The 17,835-nt window shown below is 43.6% G+C and overlaps 2 protein-coding genes across 3 annotated transcripts; both read right to left on the reverse strand.

Annotated features, from left to right (window-relative positions):
* Positions 1-6,845: 6,845 nt before the first annotated feature.
* LOC126983708 (uncharacterized) lies at positions 6,846-10,136 on the reverse strand. Of its 2 annotated transcripts, XM_050836760.1 has the most exons (5): positions 9,634-10,136; positions 9,281-9,361; positions 8,343-8,810; positions 7,810-8,155; positions 6,846-7,411 (listed from the first exon to the last, which is right to left on the reverse strand). In XM_050836760.1, exons 1-5 carry the CDS (start codon positions 9,709-9,711, stop codon positions 7,080-7,082), a joined length of 1,305 nt encoding a protein of 434 aa, XP_050692717.1. In that variant the 5' UTR covers positions 9,712-10,136; the 3' UTR covers positions 6,846-7,079. The 2 variants fall into 2 exon arrangements, with proteins under 2 accessions (XP_050692717.1, XP_050692718.1); XM_050836761.1 differs by lacking the exon at positions 9,281-9,361.
* Positions 10,137-10,635: 499 nt separating this feature from the next.
* LOC126983706 (uncharacterized) lies at positions 10,636-13,841 on the reverse strand. Its single transcript, XM_050836757.1, has 2 exons — positions 13,563-13,841; positions 10,636-12,504 (listed from the first exon to the last, which is right to left on the reverse strand). Exon 2 carries the CDS (start codon positions 12,501-12,503, stop codon positions 10,974-10,976), a length of 1,530 nt encoding a protein of 509 aa, XP_050692714.1. The 5' UTR covers position 12,504; positions 13,563-13,841; the 3' UTR covers positions 10,636-10,973.
* Between the last annotated feature and the right edge of the window lie 3,994 nt (positions 13,842-17,835).

Raw genomic sequence — 17,835 nt, forward strand, 5'->3', positions numbered from 1 at the left:
CAGTTCTCCAGGCCCCAGAAACCAGTAAGGAACGACCCACCACAACCAGCCAACCTACAAAAGACTGGGCAGCAGGAAAGACCTTACAGAAAGCCATCACGACCACAAAACGTGAAACTACCTGATTTACGACCACAGATCAAACACTGGGGTCAGGCTTACACTCCACAGCCTCAGAAACGCAGAAACGACCCTCAACAAAACTTAAAGATCACCCCTAACGACTACAACCCAGAAAAGATAACAGAAGAGAGTCAGGAACATGAGGAGGACACGAGCGGTAGTCTTGACCCTTCCACGATCGACACCATACTGTCCTTAGCTAAGAGAGAATGGGCAAATCTCCAAGACCACCAGAGCCTCCACAGTCTCCCATTGGCCGACCGATTCACCAACCACCGCGAGCAGCTAATCAGGAGAGAGAATCTGAGTGTAAACAAGCATGGCGGATCTAACCCAGGAAATTCACATAACCAAGAGTATTCAACCACTTTAAACACTTGGAACAGGAGAAATGAGCCTCAATATGTACATAAACCGCTCATACGTGATAATAAGGACGGAAACAACCCTCTCGTACCTCCTGGTCACGTCCAAGTCCCAGCAAAACTAAGGGAGGTGGAGATGGGCACTGAGTCAATGATACCCTCCAGCCACCGGACACCAGTGATGAGGGACACGGAAGAACGCACCGGGGCAATAACACCAGACCATAGGACAGCGATTAGAAGTCAAAGGATACCCCCCACACATACGGAAGCGGAGATGGGCACAGCGGCATTGATAGAAGATGGATATAGTTCATACCCTCACCGCTTGGATGGATACGCTGACATGGGTCGCCTTGGAGTGTCACAGTATGGAAGAGCGCCTGAAGAATATGGAGAAGGATACGAGGAAACACACAGTGGGGTATACAGTGAAGGCAACATGGGAGGACACTCTGCAGGATACGGTCAAGGGCATGGTGAAGGATATGGTTCAGAATACGTCAACACCGAGGTAATGCGAAGTTACCTACAGAAATCACCCAGACGAGAGGATGATAATAGTAATGATAATTATAACAGTGGAAGTAAAAAATTCCAACACGTGTGGAATCCGTGGTCTGAAGGAAAGGCCATCAGTGCAGACCAGTTCCCAGCCATGCGTCAGCCCGTGTCAGGACTTCACTGCCATAAAGACCACGAGCAAGGGATCACAGACCACAAAGAAAGGATTAGAGACCACGTACATGGGTTCAAAGACCAAATTACGCTTCCCACAGACCCTTCATTACCCCTTCGGTCTCAAAGTCAACACGGGTCTTCCCCTCACAGACTAATCAGTAAGGACCCAAGGCAAAGAATCAAAGACCAAAAACAGGGCTTCAGAGACCACTTAAGCCCTTCCATTGACCACTCTTCCTCTCAGTCTCAGTTCCAGCAAAGATCTTCCACTATCAGACCACGTTTCCATAGCCCCTATTCCTCCTTAAACAGACCAAGCCGTGAGGACCACAACCAAGGAACCAGAAACAAATTAGCATCAAACGACCACTTAATTCACCTTACAAAACCTACTTCTCTACAGCATCAACTTCAACAAGAGTCTTCCTCAATCCGACCACCTCTACGAAGTCCCTATATATCCCAAGATCACCAGACCACAAGGCAGATACAGCCCCATGAAACTACGACCCCTGAGAGGCTGGTGACTTGGGCTCCGTATGAGACATTATTAACATGGGGCTATGTGGATGAGGACGAGGATGAGGGCAAGAGGATAGGGGGACTAAATGAATGGGAAGGACAACAGGACATGGACGAGGATGGAAACATGAGAACAAGAGTGATGGGACAAATAGGACGAGATGACGAGGAGGAGTTCGATAGGACCAGAGGATTGATAGAGACAGGAAGACAAGTGGAGAACGAGGAGGAGGACAAGAGTACAAATCAACCTTCACTAAACTATCAAAGACTCAAAAACATCCCCCAAGGAACTCCTCAACTGGTTCTGGCTCCAGGGTCCACTCAAACTGAACCTTACTCAATGAACCAGGTAGCCAGGTATCCCTCTCTACCTGACCTGGTTCTATCCCGCCATAGACCAAGCCTCCCTCAACAGACCAGGGCTTTCAGACAGACAACAGACCAGCCCTTGAGACCGGATAGCCCTACACGACATCGTCTGTCAACATCAAATCTAGTTACATCCCAGCAGACCAGGGCTTTCAGACAGACCACGGACCAGACCTTGAGGGCAAATAACCACTTAAAACATCATACTAAAGGTCTACCTATATCTCACCTTCCACTTCCAAAGAGTACAATAGTAAGATCCCCTGAAATTACCTTCCGTAGACCCTCCCATGAGACCAATTCCAGACCAAAGAATAAAGAGACAAATCTGAAGGGAAAATTCGTAGGCAAGGACCCGAGACATGAGGATATTGGTCTGAGTGGGCATGTCAACATTAATCAGCTTATTCTACCCAACTCAGTCAAGGCGAATAGGGTAAACAAACAAGGCTATGAAGCTCTCCCACACACCTTAACGCTGAATGGCCTATTTCGTCCTGGGATTTGAACTAACCCTCGTCCTTCCTATTGTAAATGTGATGATGTCGACAGGATGAACAACGCCAGTGGGACAATGAATCTGTCCTACAAGTCTGAACGTTGATTGGCGTATTTCATCCTGGGATATAAACTCACCCTCGCCCTTCCTACTCTAAAGATGATGTGGATAGGATGAACAACGCCAGTGGGACTATGAATCTCTCCTACATGCCTGAACGTTGATTGGCGTATTTCATCCTGGGATATAAACTCACCCTCGTCCTTCCTACTCTAAAGATGATGTAGATAGGATGAACAACGCCAATAGGACTTTGAGCCGAGTATCCCGTCCGTACACATTGCTTACTATTGGTCAGACCGTATCCAGTCGCTAATTAACTATCCATTCAGTCTTAACACATTCCTTACTACTATTTGTAAGTCAGTAGTCACTAATTCACTAACCATTCAGTCTATACACATTCCTTATTGCGTTTGGTCAGTCAATAGCCACACTAATTCACTAACCACCCAGTCTATTCACTTTCCTTACTACTCTTGGTCAGTCCGTAAACATTCTAATTCGCTAACCATCCAGTATACACACCTTCCTTTCTATTTGTCAGTCAGTAAGCTACAATGAACCACTAGTCAGTTAGTTAGCATTCATTCATTAAAAGCCTACTATAGTATATTTTGCCATGGGTTCACTCGCTTGATAGCATCGTAACTTAATCGTCATCACATATACCTGTCATAGCGATCATATTTTCATACCTTACCTGCCCTTCTATACCTTGATCAAACATTGAGTTGGTGCATGTTACCATATTGACACACGCAACAAAGAGTAAACAATATAAACTTTAATAAACAAAGTCAAAGAGTGGGCATTACAGAGCTACAAGTATTATTAAGTTATCACGTAAACCATTTTTTATCTTTCTGCTCAATTGTCTACCTTATTTATGGATATCATCGAGGTATTCTTCTTTGTGATTCTAAGGTATTATTTAAGTAAAAGTAGTGTATGGTCCTGTTATAAGTGCGGACTAGTTTATGTACGTTGTCGTAGTGTTAAGAAGTACCGTAAGTGAGTGTAGGATAGTTTACCGCACTGAGAAATGTATACAATATGCTCTTAGGCCCCGTTCACACTGCGCCGAGTCTGGGCCACGACAACCCAGCGACTCAGGGCACACGAGGTCTTGGGTGTGTAATGTTGCTGTGAAAGGGTCGCACATGGTCGGGAAGAGGTCTGGAAACGATCGTCGGATGCTGATTCGGTACAGTGTGAAGGGGGCTTAAAAGTCGCTGGGATGTCGTGGCCCAGAGTCGGCACAGTATGAAGGTGATATAAAAGTCGCAAGGTTGTCGTGGCCCAGAATCGGCATAGTGTGAAGGGGACATAAAAGTCGCAAGGTTGTCGTGGCCCAGAATCGGCATAGTGTGAAGGGGACATAAAAGTCGCAAGGTTGTCGTGGCCCAGAGTCGGCAGAGTTAATTATTTGCACGGCTATGTTCTGTGTAACGATAGCTTAGGCTCACTGTGTTACATGTCATTCAGAGGGCAATATATGTGTTCTAAGGCTAAGACTATACATAAAAAAACCTGTAAATATATTAATCTGGTGTTGAGTAAGTAATATGTTATTGTAAGAGAAGAATGCACCGACTAGGCTAGTATGTATTATGTTATATGTTATTTATAGGCTATGTTAGTGTTATAAGGCACTTGTTATACGTGAACATTATATACTTTTATGTACTGAAAAATATTATCATAATTTTAATATGAAAAAAAAATATTAGGCTGTTTTTTTTTTTTTTTTTTTTTTTTGTCTACGCCTATAGCGCCGGTAGGCTTGCTTGAGGGGCCTGGATGGTAGTCGGCCCCAGCTCGTATTGGCGCAGGCAGGTGTTTATAGTGGCGCCATTATGTACTATTTTATGATATTTGAAGATGTTAGTGTTTTACTGTCCCATATCATATAGTGTACATTACATTATACTAGCATTACCCCAATATTGATGAGAAACAAATCAAAATATTACTAAACAAAGGTAGGCTACGTATCATTCAACCACGGCCCGACCACGCGCTGGACTCGTAAGGTCTTATTCGATATATACTGAGGTGTTTACGTGACTAACAATGTGCTGAGGCCTACACCAAATACACAATGATGGCTACGCTTTCGTGAACATTATCCCCTATTTTCAACAATAAATAGTCCTTGAATTGGATTTTGAAAGCGTTGCCATGATTGCTGAACGTTTGTGGAAAAGATATATGAAGAGCTTGTGATGTTTCATAAGGTAGGTAATGAAATACTGGCACGGTACTAAAACGAATCTTTACCTAAATGTTATCATGATATTGGACAGTTAACGTGTAGAAGTAATGTGGAATGAAAAAAAAAAATAGGAAAACACAATATGGAGTCTTGCTAAATTATTATATTCTATTGATTTGAGACTATTACTGTTCTGAAAACCTGTAACATCCACTAACATCTCTTCCCCTCAACATCATCGCAGCGTAACAGGAAAACATGACACTGCATAATGTATATATGGAAAAAATAAAAAAAGATTCACACAATAGCCTATTAAACCACCGGACGATATTTCTGCTCTCTTAAACTACCCCAAAACCATTCCTTACAGCATCACATTCAGCGTAGCGTTCAACAGACAACAGGTGAACATAACGCTAAAATTCAAACAGGTAAACAGGTGGAGTAGTTACCGTATCTGCCGCTGCGTCCAGGTGGCGTGGCGGCGGGCGGCTCAAAACTTTCCTTATTTCACTTTTCAACACTAATTTTACGGGTAGGAAGACGACACTCACGCACATTGTATACTTAATAGTCTTACACACCTTCCTACCGCCTTACGACACCGCTAAATGGTCTTGACGTGGAGTTATAGCGAGAAATATGAGAACTTTTTCCAGGTAAGCACTCAACCCTCCTTCCTTATTTCACTTTTCAACACTAATTTTACGGGTAGGAAGACGACACTCACGCACATTGTATCCTTGGAAGTCTTACGCACCTTCCTACTGCCTTACGACATCGCTAAAATGTCTTCAAGTTGAGTTATAGCGAAAAATATGAGAACTTTTCACACGTAAGCACTCAACCCTCCTTACTTATTTCACTTTTCAACACTAATTATACGGGTAAGATTGCTACATTCACGCACATTGTATCCTTGGAAGTCTTGTGCACCTTTCTACCGCCTCACGACGCCGCAAAATGGTCTTCAAGTTGAGTTATAGCGAGAAATATGAGAACTTTTCAAACGTAAGCACTCAACCCTCCTTCCTTATTTAACTTTTCAACACTAATTTTACGGATAAGATTGCTACATTAACGCACATTGTATTCTTGAAAGTCTTGCACATCTTTCAACCGCCTTACGACACCGCTAAAAGGTCTTGACGTGGAATTATAGCGAAAAATATGAGAACTTTTCAAACGTAAGCACTCAACCCTCCCTCCTTATTTCACTTTTCAACGCTAATTCTACTGTTTAGAATACGCCTCTCACGCACACTGTATCCTTGGAAGTCTTAAGCACCTTTCTACCGTCTCACGTCACTGCTAAAAGGTCCTGACGGTGATTTATAGCGAAAAATAAGAGAACTTTTCACACGTAAATAACCAACCTCCCGCCCCTCACCTCGGCCGCCGCGGGAATGACGTATAGCCTGCAGTTGTCCCAGATTATCGTACTCAAAACATCATATATCCTTATTTCTCACCCACAGCTAATTCCAAACTCCAGCAGCGATTATTAGTATCAATGAAAGCTTTATTGGCATATCGGTATTTGTGTAGGGCGACATTTTTTAGCCTGGAAGTGATAAATGGAATCTCTGAATACGATACCATGGCACCGCTGATAGCCTCTCGTCTGCCTCGGGAAATATGTCACGGGCTTAAGAGGTGGATATATATGGTTATCTTGCTTATTTCTTGCCTTTCTTTGTGGTAATTAAACTAGTATGGCTTTATTTTCATATTTTCTTGGTTACTTTGCGAGGTGTTGGTGAGTAATGTATTTGGCTGCTGTTGTTGTTTATGTTTTGCTGTTTGTGAGCTCCTGGGAAATATGTCACGGGCCGAGGGAGAATTTTAAACCTAATATTGACCTTGTTTACGTGTTTTCTTTCTTGTTTATTGTGTTATGAGAGGTTATTAAAACAATCTTACTTCATTTATCTTATTTTATTTTATATCTACTTTATTTTATTTTATTTTATTTATTTATTTAATCTGTTTTGTTCTATTTCTCAAAGCAACCTTATTTTATTTCGTGTTTCCTTGATAACTTCGTGAGCTATTGGTGTATGATAAGAATTTCTACCTTGTTTTTCCTATTTAATTTCTTGAGATACAAATACAAACTAGGCTATATAAGTAGAACTGCTTATATTACTACTACTACTACTACTACTACTACTACTACTACTACTACTACTACTACTACTACTACTACCACCACTACTACAGAGCCCCCGTAACCTCACCACACCTTCCAGTCACTCTCTAAAACCCCACCACCCTTCTTCTCCCTCCCCTCCCCATCCTTCCCATCCTTCGCAAAGTACTCAAGGCTCGGCCAGTGTCTAGGATCTCTGTGCAGGCGTGGGTCGTAGGTAGCATTGTCCTTCCACACGCCTTTATCCCCGCACACGCCTCGCCTCCGCCACAAAGAGCGAGGGACGCCCAGCCTATGGAACGCCGCGCTGCCCAGCCTGACGAAGACGTAGTCGGGTATTGGATGACAGAAGACGTCGAGGAGGTAGTACCCGCGGCTCTCCATGAAGGCCACGAATTCTGGGTCTTCGTACCATTCTGAAGGAGGAGGAAGAGGCTGGTTAGGGAAGGAGATGAGGTGGTGGGAGTGGAAAGCAGAATGAGGAGGAGAAGGTAAGGGATAAAGAGGAGAAAGAGGTTGGTTAGGGGAGGAGATGAGGTGAGGAACGAGAAAGAGGAGGTGGAAGGGAGGATGAGGAGGTGAAGACAAGGGACAAGGAGGAGACATAGAAAGCATAACACGTCTACAAATAAAAAGACATATTGAAAACCGAACAGAACTCACCCCATGGAAAGGATATCAAAGAAAACGAAGTAGGAGAAAGACATACAAAACACAGATATTAACCCACACAAAAACACCTCAAAACAAAGACACAGAAAGAGAAAAAACATCTAAGCGTCTAAAACAAAGAGAGAAAAGAAATAAAACTCACCCCACGAAGACGAGGACGAAGAAAACGAAGAGGATGAGGTCGCTGTACCATGACCGCCCTGCGAATCACTAACATTGAAGAACTCAGGAGACGCCGAAGACAGCTCAGCCAACTCAGACCCACTCCCATTATCCTTCTTATTCACGTGTTCGATGACCCAGACGTCCACGGGAATCCTATCAAAGGGGAAGGACTTTAGGATATCCCACTCTGCGCCCTCCACGTCCAAGCTGAAGAGGTCCACTGCGGAGGTGTTGGTAGCGAGGAGGAAGGTCAGGAGGGGAAAGCATTGGACCTGCTGGTAGGTTCTATAGCCCGGACCTTCCCCGCCTTGCTCGATGGGGTTCTGAAAGGGAAGAGGGAGAAGGAGAGAATAGAGAGTAGGAAAAGGTGTTAGACTCCGCTAGTTGATGATTTTTGGGGTATTTTTTTTTTGGTATGTGGTTGTTTTTATTTCCTACTAATACTATTACTACAACGCTATTACTACTCCTTTCCCTCCTCCTCCTCCTCCTCCTCCTCCTCCTCCTCACCTTCTCCAGCCTCGCAGCGCCTCGGCCTGACCATTTCGCCTCACCCTGTTCTCTGAAGCTCGTCATAACCGCTTCATACGGGAACTCTTTGGCCCCTACACACGCCTTCGAGGACCACGCCTTCCTGTGCTTCCTCCTGAGGGCCGCATAACTCTCTTCCTCAGCCTCTATAAGCAGCCCCGTCCACCCTAATTGCCTCTCCAGGTGTAAGGTGTTCGACAGGTATTCCCCGTCTAAGGCCCCTGCCTCCACGAAGTACCCCAAAGGACCCCCAGCGTATAGGTCCTTCAGGATGTGGTGTATGAAGCCCCAGGAAGGATAGAGGCTCCCGTAGCGTGTGTACTGCATGTCCCAGTCCTCGCGAAGGTCGTATGGGAGGTCGTCAGGCGCCTGGAGGTATTGCTGGCGAAGGAGTGTGATGGCGCCGGGGTCGTCCGCTGCGAGAGGGCCTTTTGCGCGCAGGACTGTCTGGGAATTATTACGTAGAAATGAGAATGGAAAGTTGGAATTAAAACACAAACATCAAAATTACGAACTAAAACATAAACACACGAGGAGGGTGGAGTGAGTTCATTGTGTATCCTCGTATGTGATGTTGTGTTGTGCTGTTTTGTGTTGTATTTCATTTTGTGTTGTGTGTTTCATGATTTCATTTATTTTGTGTTTGCTCTTTTCAGTAACTCCTACACGGCAATGAATCTGACGTTGTGTACTTTTAAGATAGTGTACCCAACAAACACTTCCATTTTCTGTCTACCATCTTGAAGGTTTGGACAGGTACGCTAAACTACTACTCTGCTCAGGTAAGGTTGGGGACACATCCTCACACATCACTGCACCAATTCGTCCCTTCGCCTTCTTCAGCTTGTCAGAACACCCAAACAAACACTCTAAGGTAAGCACACACAATATAAACACACACACCCGGCTCACAGTACCTGGTTCAAGTCAAAGTCGTCCTTGTCTTCTAGCGGCATAGGGACCAAAGTTACCTGTCTCTGTCTCTCCACGTCACCAGTCTGCCTCAAAGAAAACGGAGTAAATAAGGGAGACTATACAAGAGTTCATGCTGCAAATAATATCCAAGCTATAGACTGGTAGGTAGTAACACATGTTTGATCCCTGTTATTACAATGTGTGTGTGCGGTGCCCTCAATACAAATGCACTTATTACTTACTTATTATTTATTATATACGTGTTATTATTATTACAGCATAGAAATAAATTAATAGACAAATCATAATCTGCCTTAATACCCCCCCCCCCCACACCCTTTTACCTGTCACTCACCTTGATCAGCAGAGTAGCAAGACACATGATAACGATAAGCGACAGCAGTTTGTTAATTCTTCTTGTCAGTATCCTCATGGTGGCGGCGCAGACTCCTCAACGCACACACAAACACACAAACACACAACGCACTAACACACACGCAAACAAACATAACACGTACAGAACATGAGCCAATCGGATAGTTCGGTCCGTTCGGTTTATTTTCTTATTCTTTGACGAGTGTGTGTGATCGCTCTACCAAATAGATCGCCCTCATATTTTCCTTACCCTGTTTTCTCTTTCCTCCATTAAGTAATCATTCAATTCCAGGCGTAAAACAGAACAATAAACACTCTCAACACACACTACACACATTTAACTCTCACACGACAACTATAATCACGTTTTTAGGAGCATTTCCAGTCACCTGTTAACACTTTCCTTTTCTTCCTCGACACATAACCCAGGAATAGAATTGAGATGGGCAAGTGTTTTTGTGCAAGTCTCTCTCTCGATCTTGCCACGTGTGTGTGTGTGTGTGTGTGTGTGTGTGGTGGTGGAGGAGGAAAGGGAGAGCAAAATACTGGGGCTGGGAGGAGAGAAGAGGAGGGTGGAGGAGGAGAGAATGTTGGAGGAAAGAACGAGATGAAAATATAACGAGTGCTTAGCAATAGGACGATCACTCACTCACTCCTCTGATGGACATTTTTAGGCGAATGAAAAATTAAACACAATGATATGCGATTTTATTTTACTCATAGCCATAAATATCAATAAATAATGAATAAATAACTTAAGTATTTACTAATACCCACATGTCTACTGAGGAAGGGGTAGTACTATCCTTAGAGTACTTGGCAAGACTTGTACACTACCCCGTTTTCTATGATATTAGATGGCGAACTAAAAAAATATCCAAGTATTTACAAAAACATGATAGATACAAAACACTTACAGTAAATAGACAGATATATAAACAGGTAGAATTAAGTAGATAGATAGGTAGATAGATAATGTGTTTATAGAGAAGGAAACTTAAACACTAATAAACGAAAACTAAAATAAATACCATACATAAATACTTGCATCTAACGAAGCTGTCTATACTTAACACTTAACATCAAGAAAAGATGGCGCCAGTATAAAACACTTACCTGCGCCATGACGGGCTGGGGTCGACTACCATCCAAGCCCCTCAAGAAAGCCTAAAACTAATAGATATGAAGGAACTTAAAGGGATAAACAACAGGTAAAGAAACCAAAAACGACAACTTAACAATATACGTAACATCTCCCATCCCAAACCCTCACTACAGGTAAAATACAGGTAACATACACGTCCGTCCCTTCCCAAGCCCTTAATAATACCCCTCGTCCTCCAGGTGGGATAGAAGGGACACCAGGATAGTCAGATCGTCCCTGAAGCTTCTGGCGTCCTCCTTGAAGTAGTTCTTGAGGCCGAAGTAGATGATGTATTTGAGGAAGAAAATGAAGATGAGGAAAGCAAGGGCGGAGATCCCGATGCCGGAGTAGGTAATGAAGCGCTTGACCCTCCGTGACCCCGACCTCGAGGCGCACGCATTGGGGGTTGAAGCGTCTTTAGAGAGGTTTGAGGCGTCTTGGAGGGGTTTTAAAGGGGACTGCATGGGAGTGAGAGGGGTTTGGGTGCCTTGGAGGGAGAAGGAAGAGGATTGGGAAGGATTGAAGAGGATTGCGATGTCTTGAGAGGGAGTTGAAAGGGGTTGAACGGGTTTGAGAGGTGTTGAGTTGTCTTGGGAGGAGAATAAAGAGGATTGTGAAGGTTTAAAGAGAGTTGAAGAAGATTGAGAGGTTTGATCGAGGGCTGAAGAGGATTGAGATGTTCTGGAGAGTATTGAGTAGTCTTTGAAGGGAGCTGAAGAGGACTGGAAGCCTTTAGAGGGAGTTGGATCGTCTATCGAGTTAATGGAATCGGATTTGAAGGGATTTAAGTCGTTTTCAAAGGGTTTAGCGTCGTGTTGGGAAGGCTTAGTAGTCTTGGAATCCAACACCTCTTCCTTCCTCTTTGATCCCTTATCTGAACACTTGCTGGGCTTTGTTTGGGATCCGATGTACTCTTGTAGGTTCGAATCCCTTTGTTCTGCTCTTTTATCCTCTTCTTGTGCTCCTTTTCCCTCTTTATTCCCTTCTTCTTTATCCACCTCCTTTCTTTTTCCTCCATTTTCTTCGATTATCTCTTTCCCCTTCTTCATTTCCTCCTCTTGTTTTTGTTTTTTACTTAGTTTTTCCTTTTCAGCTCCATTTTCTTCTCCCTCTTCTTTTATTTCTCTTCCTCCTCTTCCTCTCTCTCTTCCCTCTTCTCCTTCTTCTTCTACTTCTTTCTCTCCTCTTCCTCTCTCTCTTCCCTCTTCTCCTTCTCCTACTTCTCTTCCTCTACTTCCTCTCTCTCCTCTCTCTTCTCTCTCTTCTTCTGTTCCCTTCTCCTCTGCTTCTTCTTCTTCTTGTAATTTTTCTTTTATTTCTCCTCCTCCTCCTCCTCCTCCTTCTACTTCTTCTTTCTCCTCTGTTTCTCTCTCTTCCATTCCTTCATCTTCATTTCTTCCTTCTTCTTCTTCTCCTTTAATTCCCACAGCTTTTCTTCTTCCTCCATCTTCTCTTCCTTCTTCGTCTTCTCCTTCCTCTAATCTTCTTCCATCCATCTCTCCTCCATCTTCTTTTCTTCTTTTTCTTTCTATTCCACTTCCTCCTCCTCCTCCTTCTTGGTATATTCCGCCTTCCTCTTCCACTCCTCTTATCTGTATCCCTCCTCCGCCTCCTCCTCCTCCTCCTCCTCCTCTTCCTCCCCCAATCATCACCATCATCACCATCATCATCAGCATCACTAATAGTCGTCTTTCCACTCCACACATTCTGAGAAAGAAAAAAAGAAGAAAAGAAAATAAATCAAAACTTAACAAATACAAGAAGAGGAATAAAATGAAAGAAATTGAGGTATGTTGATAAGAGAGAGAGAGAGAGAGAGAGAGAGAGAGAGAGAGAGAGAGAGAGAGAGAGAGAGAGAGAGAGAGAGAGAGAGAGAGAGAGAGAGAGAGAGAGAGAGAGAGAGAGAGAGAGAGAGAGAGAGAGAGAGAGAGAGAGAGAGAGAGAGAGATAGGATGGAGAAAGAGAGATTGATAAAGGAAAAGATGAATAGAAGAATAAGGACAATAAATAAAGAAGAATTGGATAAATAAATAAATAATTGAGGATGTGAAATAAATAAACATAAATAAATTAATAAGTATATAATAACAACATCAATAACAACAACAACACTACCACCACCACCACCACCATCACCATCACCACCACCACCACCACCACCACTACCACCACCACTATCACCACCACCACCACCACCCAAAAAAAATATTCCCCCAATCATCCATCCGACAGAGACGAATCCCCTTTCCCAATTACCATGCGGGACTCGAACCCACGTCCAGCAATCGATCATTTAGCCACGCCAGACACCGCTACCTTACCCTACTGCTCCCTCTATGCCCCTAAGCTGAGGTAAGGAAGGGCAGGGCAGAGGAACAATGCGTGATGCCCTAATGCCTCCCTCTATGCCTCAGGTAAGCGAAGGTAAGGAAGGGCAGGGTAGAGAAACAATGCCTGATGCCGTAATGCCCCCCTCTATGCCCCTAAGCTAAGTTAAGGAAGGGCAGGGTATAGAAACAATGCCTGATGCCCTAATGCCTCCCTCTATGCCCCAGGTAAGCTAAGGTAATGAGAGAAAGGTAATGGGAGAGGTTTGCAATTAGTCTTACCTGTTAATTAATTACCTGAAGAAAAACAATAAAAATACATAATGACAAAATAAGGAGTAGAAGAATGAGGAGGAGGAAGAGGAAGAGGAAGAGGAGGAGGAGGAAGAGGGTGTGAGTGATCATCTATACACGCAAACAAACACACAAACACCTTACCTGTTGATTAGTAAGATCCGTCCAGGTGTGAAGACAGAGATGATTTAAATCGCAGGTGAGTCCAAAATCTTCTTCCTTGTCCTTCTAAATACGTGACGCCATTTCTCTCTCTCTCTCTTTCTCTCCTCTCTCTTCACTGCACTTAGGAAGGAAGGAAGGAAGGAAGGGAAGGAAGGAAAGATAAGAGAGAGGAACGTAAGGGATAGGAAGAAAAGGAGGTAAACAGACGAAGGAAAGGAAGGAAAGGAGGGAGAGAAAGGGAAAGAAGGAAGGAAGTGAAAGAGGAAGGAGGAAGAAAGGGAGAGAGGGAGGAAGAAAAGGGAGGGAGAGAGGAGGGAGGGAAGATGGGGAGGGAGATAAGGAGAGGAGGAGGATTATAAGTCTATGGAAGAAAGGAAGGAGGAGGAGGAAGATGAAGAGGAGGAAGAGGACGAGGAAGAGAGATAAACGAGAAGCTGAAGGGAATATGCAAAGGGGGATAAAAGGTTGGAGGAAAGATCTATGGAAGGAAGGAGGAGGAGGAGGAGGAGGAGGAGGAGGGGGAGAGAGAGAGATACAGGTGATATGTTCGAGAGATAAAATGGAGGTAATGGGACACAGGAGAGAGATATGAGAGGAAAGATGGAGAGAAGGAGAGAAACTGACGGATGAAGGGAAGAAGGAAGGGAGGAGGGAAGGAAGAGGATAATAAGAGATGGACGGAAAGAAGAGAGGAATGAAGGAAAAGGAGAAGGAGGAGGTTGACGAATGGAGGAAAAGAAGGAGAGAGAGAAATAGATGGAATTAAAAACGAAAGGGAGAAGAGAGAAAGGAGGAAAGAGAGAGAGAGAGAGAGAGGGAAATAGATACAATGGAGAGAAAAACAGAAGGAAGGAAACGAAAGAAATAACAAAAAAGAAAGAAAAAGACGAAAATGGAATCACGAAAGAAGGAATTAAAGGAAAGAAAATTAATATAGAGAAAAGACGAAGGGAGGGAGAGAACACAGTAGATAGGAAAGGAGATACCGAAAGAGGGATGGAGGAGAGAAAGAGAATAGGGAGGGAGAAAAGAATGGAGGGAAAATGGAGGGAATTGGAGGGATTTTGCTCGTGTTTGGAGGAAAGAATATTGGCTGCTGGTGAAGTGGAGGAAGACTGAAGCGGAGAAGTCTTAGTGACCTGATGAAGCTCTCCTGCCCTACACCCTTGAGCTCTCTCTCTCTCTCTCTCTCTCTCTCTCTCTCTCTCTCTCTCTCTCTCTCTCAGGGGTATATTTTCTTCCTTCCTCCCTTCCTTTTTTATTTATATTTTGTTTTGGTTTCTTTTTTTCTTTCTTTCTTTCTCTTTTTTTTTTCTTTTCTGTCTGTCTCCTTCTCAATCCCCCCCCCCCCTCTCTCTCTCTCTCTCTCTCTCTCTCTCTCTCTCCCCCCCCCCTATGATCCCGTTTTCTTCAATGCCTTCAAGGGTAACCATCTCGTTTTCTATGCCTGAGAGGATAATGTCATTTTTTTGCTCTCCTCCTCCTCCTCCTCCTCCTCCTCCTCCTCCTCCTCCTCCTCGTCTTCCTCTTCCTCCTCCGCCTTCCTAATTTCCTTGGAGGGCGAACTGATAAACGTAAAGAAAAAAAAAAGTAATGATTTTGGCTCAGATCGCTCGCAGGTGACCTTGAGGCGAAGTGACCAATGAGATCTCGGGAAATTCTAAGTCCCTCGAGCCTTTCCACCAATCAGCGACCGCCTTAGGATACAAGTACGAACATTCCTTAGGTTGAGGGTGGAGGTGAAGGAGGAGGTGGAGGAGGAGGAAGAGGAGGAGGTGGAAGATATTAATATGGAAATGATTCGTATGTATGTATCTATTTATGTATATATGTATTTATGTATGTAGATAAGTAGATTAAACACATAAAAAAAACTGAAAAAATGGGAAAAGAAGGAGAGCTGAGAGAGGTTACAAGTCCACAAGGTTACCAGTCCGTTTGACCACCTCATATAAGCACCTTCACCTGACCCGCTAATGAAGAAGGCGTGTAAGGGGGCCGTCTTATGGGAATTTATATGACCCCCAAATTACCTGGTGTCTAGTTAAGGCAACATATGGAAGTGTAAGGGAGTATATATATATAGGAGGATATGTGAAGAAGTCTATGGAAGGTTTAATGAGTGTGATGACAATGGGTATATATGTGATTGTTAGATTAGCTTGTGTCTAGTTAGGGAAATATATGGAACTGTAAGGGAATATATAAGAAAACAACAGGGGGATATGTGAAGAAGTCTATGATAAGGATGGATGAATATATAAAACTCTACACGTGATGACAATGAGTATTTATATGACTCTCAGATTAGCTTGTGTATAGTTCAGGTAATATATTTAAGTGTAAAGGAATATATGAAGAAGCAAAAGGAAGATATGTAAGGAATTCTATGGTAGGGTTAACAAATGAGAATATAAATGACAATGAGTGTTTATATGACTCTCAGATTAGCTTGTGTCCAGTTAGGGAAATATATGGAACTGTAAGGGAATATAAGAGGAAACAAAAGGAGGATATGTAAGGAATTCTATGGTAGGGTTATGAATGAATATTTTTAACTTTAAATGTGATTGCTATGGGAATATATGACTCTTAGATTAGCTTGTGTCCAGTTAGGGAAATATATGGATGTGTAAAGGAATATATACGAAAACAAAAGGATGATATGTAAGGAATTCTATGGTAGGGAAATGAATGAGTATATTAAACTGTCTAAATGTGATTGCTATGGGAATATATGACTCTCAGATTAGCTTGTGTCTCGTTCAGGTAATACATGGAACTGTAAGGAAAGATTATGAACCGAAATGATAATATATAAAGAAGTCTGAGGTTAGGTTAATGAATTAGAATATAAAACTGACCTAAGGAGATGACAATGGGTATATGTATGACCGTTGTATATATTTTTTACAGCAAGGGAGACAGCTCAAGGTCAAAAAAACAGAAACAGCAACATAAAAAGCCCGCTAGTCGCTGCTCCGAAAAAAAAAAAAAATAGGGGCAAGAAGAGAGGTCAGTTTCGGGTGGAGAGGTGTCAATATACTCTCCTCGTGGAAGCGTTGAAGTCGTAGGCAGGAGGAAACACAACCGGACGAAGGCTGTTCCAGGGTTTTCCAGCTGAAGGGATGAAAGAATGCAGATGCTGGTCAACTCTTGCATAAGGAATTTGGATAGAATAGAGGTCATTTATAAGCTACGGATCCCCTTCATGTATACAGCACTGAATCCTTTTTGCCTTAATCAGATCCTCCTCTAAGCCTCCTAATCCTCCTTGCAGCTACACCGGCGTACGAGAGGCCGCTAAATCCTCTATAAGGGAATCCAATGCTATGGGCAGATTCTGATCCTATTGCATGGCCGACTAGCATGCCTCGTGTCCCTTCAAGCGGCCAGGGACGATGACCTTTGAGGATGACCACCACCACCACCACCATCACCACCACCACCATCACCATCATCACCACCATCACCACCACCATCACCACCACCAATAACATATGTATACTCCGACCTCTTTCTTCTCTCTCCTCCTCCTCCTCCTCTTCCTTTTGTTCTGCCTTACATTGACCTTTTGGATCTACTTATTCATCTCCATCTCCTCCTCCTCCTCCTCCTCCTCCTCCTCCTCCTCCTTCAGTTCCTTCACCTACTGTTCCATTCTTCAGGCAACCAGTCGTCTATCCTTCTCCTCCTCCTCCTCCTCCTCCTCTTCCTCTTCCTCCTCCTCCTCCTCCCCGGTACTGTTAACCCCCCAGGTGGTAGGTGAGTCTGCACAGGTAAAACTATTTAAGCCTTTAGGTGACCCCGTTTCTAATTCCTTTCTTTTGTTTTCTTTTGTTTTCTTGATTTTCTTTTGTTTTTTTATTGTTTTGTTTTTTTGTTTCTCGTTCTGTTGGATGCTGGCGGGCTACTTGTCACCTTTGATTGGAACACGGAAGCTTAGTATTGTTACGATGATGATGATGATGATGGTGATGATGGAAATGGTGGTGTTGATAGTGGTGATGATGGTGTTGATGGTAATGGATGGTGATGACGTGTGTTCAGTTCACCACCAAACATCTCCATCTACCTACCTTTCCCTCCCTCCTCCCTTCCCCCTCCTCCCTTCTCCTTCCCTTCATCATACTTGCAAAATCTCAGGTAATCTATCACGTATGGAACATGTCTATTACATCTGAACTCTTCCTCCTCCTCCTCCTCCTCCTCCTCTTCAGTCTCCTCTTCTTCCTCTTCCTCCTCCTGTTTA

The sequence above is a fragment of the Eriocheir sinensis genome, chromosome 54 (assembly GCF_024679095.1).
Source record: "Eriocheir sinensis breed Jianghai 21 chromosome 54, ASM2467909v1, whole genome shotgun sequence".
Taxonomy (NCBI): domain Eukaryota; kingdom Metazoa; phylum Arthropoda; class Malacostraca; order Decapoda; family Varunidae; genus Eriocheir; species Eriocheir sinensis.

Bases quoted from the DNA above. Each gene is read 5' to 3' on its own strand.
- LOC126983706 (XM_050836757.1), bottom strand. From the start codon at position 12,503: ATGTGTGGAGTGGAAAGACGACTATTAGTGATGCTGATGATGATGGTG.
- LOC126983708 (XM_050836760.1), bottom strand. From the start codon at position 9,711: ATGAGGATACTGACAAGAAGAATTAACAAACTGCTGTCGCTTATCGTT. The intron at 9,362-9,633 runs GTGAGTGACAGG...TCTTTGAGGCAG, and splicing joins TTGCTACTCTGCTGATCAAG to ACTGGTGACGTGGAGAGACA. The intron at 8,811-9,280 runs GTACTGTGAGCC...AATAATTCCCAG, and splicing joins ACGACTTTGACTTGAACCAG to ACAGTCCTGCGCGCAAAAGG.